We start from the raw sequence: 13,031 nt of genomic DNA, 5'->3' as shown, positions 1-13,031 counted from the left end.
TTTGAGATTAAAAATATTTTCAATCTCAAATAAATTGTTTTTATTTCATGTGTATGCATGTGTATGCAGGCATGTATATGCACTGTGTGAATGCCTGGTGACTGGAGATGCCGGAAGCTGGTGTTAACCTCCTGGAACTGGAGTTACAGATGTGAGCCCCCATGTAGATGCTGGGAGCCAATTCTGAGCCCTTGGCTGCAGTAACAAGTAGTCTTAACCAAGACTTAACAAGTAGTCTATCTCTCCTATCTCTAAAACTTTTTAAATTATTATTCCGTGCTGGGGATGAAACTAAGAATCATGCACCTATAAGCCATGTGCCCTACCACTGAGGCATCCTTATTCCCAGAGGTTTCCAACAATGCCTACTCAACTACTGCTTTTTAGTTAAAAACATCACACTATTCTCGTCTCTGTACAGTAGCTGGACTGTGAACACGAAAGAGGTTGATTTCTCTAAAACAAGGAAAGAGTTTTTGTCTCTCTGGCATCAAGTTTCAGCCAGAGAGACACACTAGAAAATATTTGTGATGCTTTTGTCCTGCTTCTTCAGCTAGGAACACATGACCATTCTGTTTAACATTATATGTTTCTGTAGCACTGAGAGCAGTGGTAAAGTGTTTGCTTAATCATACTGATTAGTGGAGTATATACAGTAAAAGACTGAAAATTTGATAATATATTTAATTAGATAAGACTGAACTATAATGGTGAAGTGAACTCAACTCTCAAAGGCCTATTTTATGTGAAGACCAGTTTATGAAATATTGGTTTCAGCCATGTCCTTCAGCTGGAGATGGCTGCAGTCCCTGGGAAGGTTCATTTCATATTCATTCATTCATATTGGGTTTTTTTTCCCTTCCTCTTGTGGTAGCCAGTATCCCCCAAACACATGTCAGAATATCCTTTTTTGAACAGTAAAGGATGTGATTTTTTTAATTGATGCTAATCAGGAATTCCTGTAATAGAAAAGGGACTCGTGCACACATCTGTACAAATGGAGCCATTCCATTATTAATGGGAGATTTATCACAGAAGAAATCACTGTATAACAGCATGGTAGAGACCGTGTTTTTATTTTAATACTAGAGCCAAATCCTGCCTTAGGAAGTTGTTGAAGCCTATGCACAAAATATACAGCACCCATGGGCCTGGCCTTCTACTGGATTGAAGGACCTTTAATAACCCAGTGCTCAAATAGCAGTTAAGATCAGGTATGTGTGCGGGTAATCACGCACTGAGCTTTTATAACAACTTATATATGGTAAACCAGAGTAGCTGCAATGTGTAGCACCATTAAAATTCTGTATGGTGACCCAGAGTATCTATAAACATGGTGGCACAATTGTTCTTAGTGGATGTCTTCGTGAATTAAAGACCTAGTTCACTCAGTGACTTCTTAGAGTTTATTTCCTTAAGGACAGTGAAATCTGTTTAAAACAGCTTTTACAGCCACATACTGCTCAGGATATTATATATCCATGCACAGATGAGCATTCAAGTAGTAGAGTAGATATAAATGCCTATTGTTTTGGGGGTGCTTATAACGTGATTTTATTTTATAGGCATTCGCTAAGCGTGTTAGTCATTAGTTCAATGACTTATGACCAAACGTCAGTTGAATTTAACAAGTCTTAGGTCTCACTGTCTTTTTGCTATACAATACTTGAGAAAAAAAAATGTCAAAATGAGATGAAATTAGTCCACAGCATTTAAGAGTTTGACAATCACGCTATTTACTGGGTATGTTCTTTGACTGTTTTAAGTTTATGTTTTGACTCTTTGACTTAAGAACTTCCTTCTCCACCACACCTCTGGACCACAATCCCCTCCATGATTGCCTCACCGTCGGCTTTCAGACTCAAGACTAGTAGTTTTGTTCGGAGCTTCTTACGTCTGAAGATGATGCGAGCAGCACTTGGGAGCTGTGCCCTGGTTGTAGTTCTTCCACAGAACTGCAGGTCTTCTTGGGTCTGGTTTTAAAGACTGCACACTAGATGGCAGTTTTGTCATATTCTTCTGGCTTCAAGTGCGACCACTGGTGTGACAGAATAGGAAAGGCCGTCAGTGTTTAGTCTGCACTCAGAGGGTCTCTGCGTGACCGAGGCAGACCCCATGGACTTCCTGGAACATGTGTTAGCAATTTAGCTGCAGACATTTATTTCTTTGTTTTACTGCTTGGCTCTTTGAGAAAGTGTTGGTGCCGGGTTATGGGTTGTCTGGATCATGTCAGAGGCCATGGGATCAAGTTCATGTGACAGGCTAGACTAAGGAAAGATGAAGTTGGAGAAGGTGAAGAAACTGACCCTTACTTTAGCAGCAAGTCGCTGCCTGTCTGTGGACCGAGGCCAAGGGCCTACGTGGTTAATGTTACTCCAGCTGAGTAAACATGACGCTCTGCCCACTTAGCTTTTTCGCATTTCGTCAATGGGAGCTCACTCAAAGATTTCTCTATTTCTCATGAGCTTTCTTATCCTCCCCTTTCTGCAGCCCCTTCCAGGAGGAGCGATGTTGAGATCCTTGGTTACTGCATGCTACGCTGGCTCTGCGGGAAGCTGCCTTGGGAAACAAACCTAGAGAACCCCGTGGCTGTCCAGACCGCTAAAACCAAGTAGGGATTCTCCAACACCCCACCTCTTTATGCAGCAGGACCAACAGCAGGGAGTGGAATTGACAGAGAGAATGCCCCCATCCACAAAGAAACAAACACATATCAGCTTGAAAGATACTTTTTAAAAACAAAAAATCATGAAGACATCGAATTATCTGTACTTGATAATTTTACAGTGCAGATGTAAAATCAAACATCAGCTTCCAGACATGCTGTTTTCTGGCACTTAGGTCCTACGGAGGTGTTTACAAGATGGACTGTTTGTAAATTAATGTGGACCTGGTATGGCAGTAGTCTGGTTTTGGTGTGATGGCTATCCACTGTGCAGAGGAGCAGGGTGAGGTGAGAGAGGAGGGAGGGCTTGTATTTCTCAGGTGAGAACAGCATACCTCATATTCCTGTCTCCGAAAGCAGGCTTTCTTTCTTGAGGTAGAAACAAAGAAAACTTTTACATGAGCTATTTATATGAAACATATTTATACCACATAAACCTTTCAAATATAGTCTACGCTCAAAGTTTTTTACCTTGATTCTGGTACTACAAGGAGGTCAGTTTTAGAACAACGCCTTTGTGTTGTGACCGGTCTCTCACTGGTCAGCTGGGCCCAGGGTACAGAGGTATAGCTTTTCTTCACATTCTAACGTAGGCTGAAATAGTTACCTATGGAGAGACCACTGTGCAGCAGGGCAGTGGAGTTTTAGCAGGACAGATAATGAAAATGGACACTAAGGACAGCTCAGCCAGATAAATCAGTCTAAAGATTTAAATGCTGTTTTGGACTGGGTCTCACTCTGTAGCCCATGACGGTTTCAACCTTAGGATCTTCCTGCCTCAGCCTCCCAAGTGCTGGGATTAAAGATGTGACCGCCACACTTGGATTCACTGTAGGATCTGTGTTCAAGACAGAAGGTTTAGGCTAGAGTTTGGAAATGACAGATCTCTGCAAACCGACCTGCACAGTGCATTCACTTGCATCTCAACCACCTTAGTCCGGGACACACTTGTGCAAGTCGTACCGAGTTGGGACTCTGACCTGTTCTGTTCATGTCAGTCCTAGCGTAACTGGCACTCTCCACACTGCAGCCACGTGAACCCACGGCAGCAACACTCAAAGCAGTCCTTGTACACACTTTGTGAACTCAGTTTAACGAATTCATGTAGTGTACTTCAGCTAAAGGCCAGCATTTTAACCTACCAATCATTGGCAGGCTTTCTTTTATAAGACTTTAGTTTCCTTAAGCCTTGTATCAACATGCATATAAATGCCTTTGTTTTGATAACTGGTGAATATGTCTACGTGTATTCATGTACAATAAAGGGGCACTGCATGAAATAGGGTTTTAATAAGTGAGACATTACCTAAACTTTATATATGTTAATATCTTCATTTTAATTTGATTAACAATATAAATCCAAATACCAGTATAGCTAATATATTATGTATCACAATTTAAAAATTTTTAGATTTCCTATGTAATAAGTACTTCTTTATTTGCCCGTGAGGGTGTAATGTGAAGCAGGTTTGGCCACAGCTCTATGTTTTTCGCTGTCATGGGTCACTTGAGATCACCACACATACTGCTGCTTTCCTGCTTGCATTTCTTTGTGAATCATTCACTTTACCTATAATTTTAGTTGAGGCTTTATATATATATTTGCTACAGCAAATTGAGAGAGTGATATTTATTTAGCCCCAAATACTGGAAAACATTTACCATGTATTTGTTGAATTGATGTTTCTCATTAACTTATTTAACCATTGGATAATATAAACTCTTGCCAGGGTAGAATAAATGCACATAGAGAACTAAAAATCACCCCTTTTCAGTGATCAATACATGAGCAAAATGAATCCATGGGGACTCCAAGGCCTTTGTGCCCACAGATCACTAGGGAGACCAAGAATGATAAACACCCAGTGGCCTCTCCTCGGTGGAGGAGATAAAATGCTTGTTTTCCTACCCATAAAGGTGAGAGTGGATATTGTTAAGGACCTGCTAACTTTTGCTGTCTGTGGAGGCAAGCCTCCTCCAAAGGCCCCAGAATGTTTATCCCAGACTCTCTCTCCCTAGATCTTTACCTATTGGTTCCCAGTTAGTAGAATCCATCCTTGGGTAGGGCTTACCGATGTCAATGCTCTGTCAGAGACCACACTAGATTCTAGGCCTTTTAGCTATAGACCCCACCTTCAATGTCACATGTATTTTTCAAAGGAGTTTCTATGTAGTCACAGCCTGAGATTGACTCTGCACCTAGAGTTAAAATGATTGCTGTCTAGAAAGCTTTTCCCCGGATTCTACTTGGTATAGATATGCTGACAATATACCCCTGTCATCGGACTCCTTGAAGCTGTGATCCAGGTTAAAAAAGTCAATCTGAGCCAAGTTTCCATTGTCAACTTTTAGCGGATCCTCGTGCCGCCAGCCTTGACATTTGCAGAGGCCCCAACACCTCTAAATCTAAGAGGAGTAAAAGACCTCACCACCCACACCCAATGTTATATGTATCTTTTATTCTTCTTTAGGAAACATCGTAGCAAACATTCCACAGTCCTCAGTTGTATACATTTTGAGTTAAATAGTCCATGTTTCTACATTGTTGGTAGTTGCAACTGTAAAATTGGCCAATAAGAGCTAAGGAATGTCCTCCCCTACTTTGCTAATCCTCCCATCCATTACAGTTGGGTAAAGAAAGGGCACAATTGTGTCCTATCAACACAGAATCAGAATTTGATGTTCAACTAAAACAGGGAGCCTGGGCTGAACACAGTCACCGTGTTCTGTTTTTTATTTAGACTGCTGGATGAACTCCCGGAGTCTGTGCTTAAGTGGACTACGTCTGGAAGCAGTTGCCGTAAGTTGGATGATAAAACCTCTCTTTCTCCACAGGTCATCACAGTAGCTGCTCTGCGGGTGTTAACCTTAACCACCCCTGTTCCCACAGGCCGAAAGCTTCAAGGTCACAGATAGTTTGCTAAAGATAGTTAAGTCATCTTCAGTGGCGCTCCAGAGACTGCCCACCTCTTCTGGACTCCCTGTTTACTTGTTTTTTTAGAGTTCTAGGTTTATATTTGAGAATCACTCATAGGCTATTCAGTAACAACCAGTAGGTTTAGTATTAAGATATGTTTGAATGGAGATAAAGTCCACCTATAAATTTTTGAGTCAGAATATTTGAGAACGTAATCATTGCATGCCTGAATGTTATTTACACCTGGGTCACATTATAACTGATCAGTCAGCAAATCACTGTAGATAAGAAAATTGCCTGATTTGGGCATGTAGCAGTGTATGTTACCGTCAGTTTGTTCCTTTGAGTTTGCAGAGGACTTTTGAGTTCTTTAGCATCGTGATCAGTACGAATGGTAAACAGACCTGGTTCCCAGTCTTGTCACTTTTATACACATATGTGACCCATGCAGTGACTTGAGCATGAAGCTGCTTGTCATACAGAAAAGAGAGAGTGAGCTCAGCCGTCAAACTTCTCCTTTCCAGGGCAGCTTAGTCGAGTGAATCCTAATCTCAGCCTTTAGCCAACTTGTGTAAGAGCATGTGTACAGGGCCCTGTAGTGAAGTCTGCACATGTGTGAGGGAAGCAGTAGAAATGTTGTCTCAGCCCTGTATTCACAGCCCATCTTCACCTATGGGCCAAAGAAATCAAAGAGGAGTGGCCTGGGCCTTTTCCCACCTCCATTTCCTAAGTCCCCCTGAGTGTCTTTGTGCCAGGCTTCCCTTTCTGTGATATTTTTCTTCTAGCAGAAGGGATGAGCCGAAAATTGGAAGTTTTGTTATCATTTGCTTTATTCTGCAACCACGTTAAAGAACTTGCTTAAAATAACATCACTCCCCTTTGACTAGCCTTCTTACCAAGTCCGAGAGAATGTTTGTTTCCTCAATGAGGTGGACAGAGACCTTGATGGATCAGAGATGGCATTTCCTTTTAAAATTATATGCCTCCCTTAACTTACTTGTCCTTTCAGCTCAGGTCAGTCTATGTCCATGATACTTCTGTCATTAGATAGATATATGTGACAGTTTTAGTCAAATGCAATAGCTAGTGACAGGTCACACCTGATTTCCTCATTCTTACACCTGTGAACTTCCTCCATGCTAGTAGCTAGAAAACAGATTTCAGTGCTCAGAGCACAAAATGTTCACTAGGACATTTTCTTAGGAGAATGTAGAACCAACACAATCTTGAAAATAAGCTGATTTGCAAAACAAGTATACTTGTCATGTATTTTATATATCACTCAAGTTTGCAGCATGTGTGTCCAACTCATGCGTTGTCTTCAGAAGCTTTCTGTCTGGAACTGGTGACATTGCTTAATATGTTACTAGCCAGAGAAGCAGCTACCTGAAGAGTGTAGTTATTCCATGTTGCTCTATGCATTGTGTTGAGTAACTCTGGAAATTCACAAGCTTGTGGAAGATGAATGCTTACATCCGTGCCTCATCACAATGCTTGGAGCTTGAGGCTCATGATAATAATGACATCATGACCTAGTGGAGGCAGTCCTTTTCCTCTCCTCCTGAGCCTCACCCGTGCCACACCCGAAGTCTTTTGTACAGCTACTCCCAGTTGCTGCTATGCTGGGAATTCACCTTTGTCTTTTGACAGACATTCCTTCCCAACCAACTCCCTGTTCTCCATTTGGGATCTTCTGATTAAACAGACGTACGATTTATATGAAGCTTAGCTTACTAGCTATTATGAGACTTAAAAACAGCAGAGTGTGTGCCCGACAATGGCAGGCGTCGCTGAGGACTTCTTTAGGAATTAGATTCAGTAGCTCCCAGAGGGGTACAAGCAAATGTCAGTTCGGAATTTCGTTCTAAAGCAGGAGCTGGCTACCGGTGATCTGGTAGACTTGGTGTTAGGTAACAGAGCTCGCTATGTCTCTTACGTGAGACAACAGAAGGGGAAAGTAAGTTACCTAACTGCTAGATTATTCAGAACATAAAACAAACAACAAAGCCAAGAGTTCTCGCGTTAATTTACAGATAATTCTAACTGTGGGATAGAATGGTCAGTTTGGGTGGGCGGGAGAGATGGCTCAGCTAGTAAGACGATTTACTGCTCTTGCAGAGGACCAGAATTTAGTTCAGTACCCACACTGAGGAGGTCACAGTCACTTGTAACTCCAGTGGTAGGGGATCTGAGGACCTCTTTTGACCTCCGTGGGCAACTACGCTCCCACATGCCTGTGTGAATGTTCTTGCGTGTACACACACATAAACACATACACACTTAAAAATAAGAAAGATCACCCTAGTTTTAGCAGAAAGAAAAGATGTGACTATTATTTTTGGAATTCTTTTCTCTAGAATGTGAGACCCAGGACCTCTATATGTTTGAGTGGAGGGAAGACAAGAGGGAAGGGAAGTGTTAGAAGTTACTCCTCATCTCGTAGAGGACTTTCTGGCCATGGAATATAAACACTCAAGGGAGAAAGAGTGAGGTACTCATTATTTGGGTATTATTAGTACGTTTTTAAAGGTTAGAACATATATAAACGTAAGCAAATGAGAATATGATTTTACCATAACCCTTTTGAAACAAAAGTACACAGAATAGACATTTTCATGCAGCACTGTCACTTTTTATTACTAATTTTGTTCCTCTGTAAAAACTAGTGAGTGGCTCAGTGGCTTAGTACTTAGCACATGTGAGGCCTTGGCTTCAAAGCCAGCACTGAAATAAATAAAAGCTGGGATGGGAAGTTACTATGTAGTTCTGGTGACACACTTTTACATTAGAGAGGAAATAGAAAACTCCTCATCCTACTGACCTAAAATCAAGAATAGCAGGGTGCACTGGGATACTGAGGTATAGAGGACTCGAGGGAGGACTCCTCCCTTGTTAAAAGGCAGCCATGACTAACACCATGAATCCATGCTCGTGGCTAAGTACCCTCCTAGGACAGGACAATGAAAGCTGCACATAAAACTTGCAGTGCATTTCCTTTGAAGTTAGATTTATAATGAGGAATGGAAGATGTCTGAAGTATATGGACAGCTGTAGTTTTGAGTGGTCATTAGTAGCTGTACTTCATAATTACAGTTAGTAACTATCATTCTGCAGAGACTTCTACCTGACATAAGCCCATTGTAAACATATCAACAAGGTAAACATATTGTAAACATATCAATTTAAACATATTGAAAAGATTGTCAGATCATCCCATTGTCAGCAAATCATGTCAATTACTAAAAGTATTTTTATTTTAAATTATTTTAAATGCTTCTTTATAGACTTATTTTTCGTTCATTTAGGTAGGCATATGTGTGTGTGAGTGTGTGTGTGTATATGTGAATTAAAGGAAAGGAGGTAATAAAAAGATATTCAAATTATTAGAGTTTTGATAATTCTAACCAATTATGAGTGACATGTAAAATCTTGATACTTCACAGGTGAACTTGCTGAGTTCTTCATGTATGTTCATAATTTAGCTTACGATGCCAAGCCAGACTATCAGAAGCTCAAGAAAATTCTGAATCCAGATGGAGTACCTTTAGGGCCACTGGACTTTTCCACCAAAGCACAGGGCGTCAATATGCAGACTCCAATCCACCGAAAAGTAAGTATAACATCATCCTGGTGCTCTCGCCGGCTGCACACTGTGCAAGTGCCTCTGTGGTGACATCTCGGGCAAAGGTGACTTGCTTGCTACAGTCATTCCTACCGTTTTAATCCAGCATCACTCTGACGTACTGTCTCTTAGAATGAGATTTGTTCCTACCGTGTGTTGATAAAGAACGAGTCGCTGATGGCCTTGTACATTGATTGCAGAGAGAGCGAGCCTTGACCTTAACTCAGGAGAGCCTGTATGTGCTTCTGTCTCTCACTGCTGGGCCCTGCGACTTTGTCTCCAAGTTTCACTATAACACGGAGCTGCGTAATATTCTTAGATAGTTTTGATACATATCTGTTGACCTTTCAGTTTATAGAAGGAATTATTTTCTTAGCAAAGTTGTTATTGAATCTGTTATTTCCTTTATTCTGCCTCTTTGAATAAACAACCTCATATCAACCTTTAAGAAAGGTAATTCTTAAAGTAAAACAGTTACAAAGTCAAAGGACTCTCAGAAGAGGATGGTAGAAACTTGAATCTGTGATTAACAACAGTGCTACACAGACAAGGAGGTAACTCTCACTTGAACTCTTTATAGTAAATACATGCATGCATGCATACATACATACATACATACATACATACATGTATGTGGAAGGTATTCTTTTCTGCTAGAGGTACAAGTTAGGGTTAGAATGCCATTCACTTGTAACTTTTCTTCTGAACTTTGGATCATCACAAGTGCTCGTGAGCCAAGAATGCAGGATGCAGGCTAATGTGGCTGCTGGATGAATGGTGAGTCAAGTCTCAGTGCACAGATGGTTCTGATTTGCTGAATTTTGTAGCTGCTGCAACTGAAGACATAAAATATCCTTCTAGTCATAAATTAGCTCTTTGGAAGCAAAACCTTGGCACAAGAGCTTTACAACCTTCAATTAGTAGGAAAAGAAGTATTTGAATGGCTGTGGTATTGACATCTGCAGGCCTGCATAGTAATCATTCCTAATAGAAGAGAATATCTGTTTGAGGCGGGTTTGCATGGCTAATTAACTAGCAGTGAGAATATGTAATTTTTTCATGATCCCCTGATTGTCACCTTTCTCTCGTGACACAATTACATTTTATTGTAGCAAGTGCCTCACAAACCAATTGTCAGTACTGTTTACATGTTACAGGAGGCAGAACAAAAGTTCATGTTTAATGAAAAGCCACTGGATTTTGATCTTGGTAATTATGGAGACTTATTTTAACAGTTTTATTGACTTTTGTATTTTTATGACTTTTCCAACAAAACAAAACAGCATTTCCCTGACACAGTCGTGGTCAGCACTTAAGAGTTGAGAAGATTTTCAATTTCATAAGCATAACTGAAATGTAAAAGAAAGCATTTAAAAACCATTCTATCTTCTGATATAAAAGTCCAGTCACTATATCCACAGTATTCAGTTCTCCAAATCAAAGTGGATTTGTTGTGAAGCCATTTTTAAATAGAAAATAATACAATATAGAACATTTTTCAGTGAGCTTTCATTAAAAATGTTCTGTTCCTTCTGATTAGATCACTGTGATTATAAGAAGTGCTACGTAAAAATAATAGTACCTTTAAAATCTTAATTTCCATTTGAGGATGACATATTCCTCAGTGTATCAATATTTAATCAATGACCTTATTTCTATACTATTTTATGAGCACATATATGTTTAAATATATCAAAAATAGAGTTTCACTATCTGTGGGTAAATTGAATCTTAATTTTAAGTTCTACAGTCTACAGGTTTCTATTAATACTGTAAACATCAAACCTTAAAATGTTGACCTTTTGCTGTCCTAACTGTGCTGTCCCAGTTCCGCTGAGCCATGCACACAGGACGGTATTTGCAGTAGATGATTCCCTAACAGAATTGTATGAGTCACGGCCGTCAACCTGGTGGCTACCGAGTTTTGCTCCCAAGTGCCAGCCTCTTTCCCAGTCACAGCCCACCTTGCATGTGGGATGCTGCTGCTACTTGTCAGGGTAGTGAACGAATTAGTATTCTTCTACTTTTTCTTGGCAGGTATTTAGAAATATCTGTATATGTACCTGACAAAGCACACATATTCGGTTACATGTTTTCTACCTTTTATTATTCAAAGGAAAGGAGGTTCTGGATGTTTAATTTTTCAGCATACTATTTAATTCTAAAATGAAAGTTTTAAAATTTAATATTCTTAATAAAATCCTTTTGACTTAGAAAGTAGCGCACTAGCATAAGATTCTCTGTGGATTCATAGCATGATTGTGCAAAGCAAAGTGAGGTATTCTATTAATAGATCTTTGAATGGGCGTGGTGAACATTTACAATACACTGGGATTTTCTCTGGCGCTAAACCGGAAATGAATTTTTGCCAACATAGCAGAGATGCTGCTGTTTTATTTTTCCTAAAAAGCAGGGTTTACTTGCAGGGCCATCTAGCAGTCATGGGGGCAGATCCTGTTACCAGACTGGTCGGGTTACAAGGTTCTGTGGGTGATGTGTCACCCACAGAAGCATTTGGCTTCGTTGTTGTTGTTTGTTTGTTTGTTTGTTTTTTAACCCTGCAATGTGTTGTGTTCAGTTTGGATCAATGTCGGCTTTAGTGGGAATGCTACCATTGCGTCATCCCCCTTCCCACTCTCTGCAGTCTACTCTTTCAAAGTCAGTGAATGAAATCGCATCTCCCCGGTGCTGGCCTAGAATTTCAGCTCCCGAATTCTCAGTGTAAAAACCACAGAACAGCAGGTACAGCCCCACCTCTTTCTCCAGGTCACATTTCAGGGGCCGAGCCTCTTCCTCGAGGAGCAAGAAGTTAAATGAATCGCCCATTTCAAGGCAGATGGAAACTGGGTCAGATCGAAGGTTCTAGTCTCTTCATGGTACACAGGAAAATGTAGGTCCTTTTCTCAGCCTGAACCCAAGGTTCAGCAAGTCAAAGCAGAACTGTGTATTGCTAGGGTACAAAGCTTCATGGAGAAGCTTGAATTCTCAAAAGAATCCTCTAAGCTTGTCTTCCTGTTTTCTATATGAGAGGAATGGAATAAAATCCTGGCTGGGAGATTTTACTATCAATGCTTAGGATATAAAAAAGGGCTCCAGTTTTATAGAAGAGTGTAAGGTTACTTTGGAAAATTAAGCAAAATACTTTCTCGTTTAAGTAGCAAGTCTCCTTGAAAGCCATGCATTTTTGGGCAGTGCCCTTTTTGATACTCTGAGATGGCCAGGAGTGTTTTGTATGTTTCATACCTTAGTAAGTAAGAAAGCTTCACTCTGTTCACAAGTAAGTATTTGCTCATCCCGTCTTACTCTTTTGTTATATATTTGTATAGAAATGTAACTCTCCCGTAAGTGGGGAGCATTTTGCTCATTAGAAGTATCCATAGCGGGCTGGGGATTTAGCTCAGTGGTAGAGCGCTTACCTAGGAAGCACAAGGCCCTGGGTTCGGTCCCCGGCTCCGAAAAAAAGAACCAAAAAAAAAAAAAAAAAAAAAAAAGAAGTATCCATAGCACTGCAGCTCAAACCTCTGGCTACTGAGCATGTCCAGAGGGCACCGTCTCTTCCAGGAAGCCTCGGGAGATGAAATCTCTTATGCCTGTTCCTGTTCACAGGTCAGAGGCGCTGGAGGGAAAACTGATAACCTTAGATGCTTAGTACAAAGGACAGACTAAAAGTCCTCAGTCACTGCAGCTAGCAAAAGTCCATACAACCCAATGTCCTCAGTTCTGCATGCTTAACCAGAGGAAATGAAGTCTCGTCACAAAGGCCTGAATATCTTATTTTTCTAGAGTTATTTGTGGTAGGGAAAAAGTATGGACTGACAAATGGATAA

The 13,031-nt window shown here is 40.6% G+C and overlaps 1 protein-coding gene across 1 annotated transcript in view; it reads left to right on the top strand.

Annotated features, from left to right (window-relative positions):
* Vrk2 (VRK serine/threonine kinase 2) overlaps positions 1 to 13,031 on the top strand; it is a 120,723-nt gene that overhangs the window by 100,035 nt on the left and 7,657 nt on the right. The window contains 3 exon segments of the mRNA NM_001401405.1: positions 2,491 to 2,611; positions 5,407 to 5,465; positions 9,026 to 9,192. Of these exon segments, the coding sequence (NP_001388334.1) occupies positions 2,491 to 2,611; positions 5,407 to 5,465; positions 9,026 to 9,192 (347 nt within the window).

The sequence above is a fragment of the Rattus norvegicus genome, chromosome 14, assembly GCF_021556685.1.
Source record: "Rattus norvegicus strain SHRSP/BbbUtx chromosome 14, alternate assembly SHRSP_T2T, whole genome shotgun sequence".
Lineage (NCBI taxonomy): Eukaryota > Metazoa > Chordata > Mammalia > Rodentia > Muridae > Rattus > Rattus norvegicus.
This window is presented reverse-complemented; position numbering and strand designations above follow the sequence as displayed.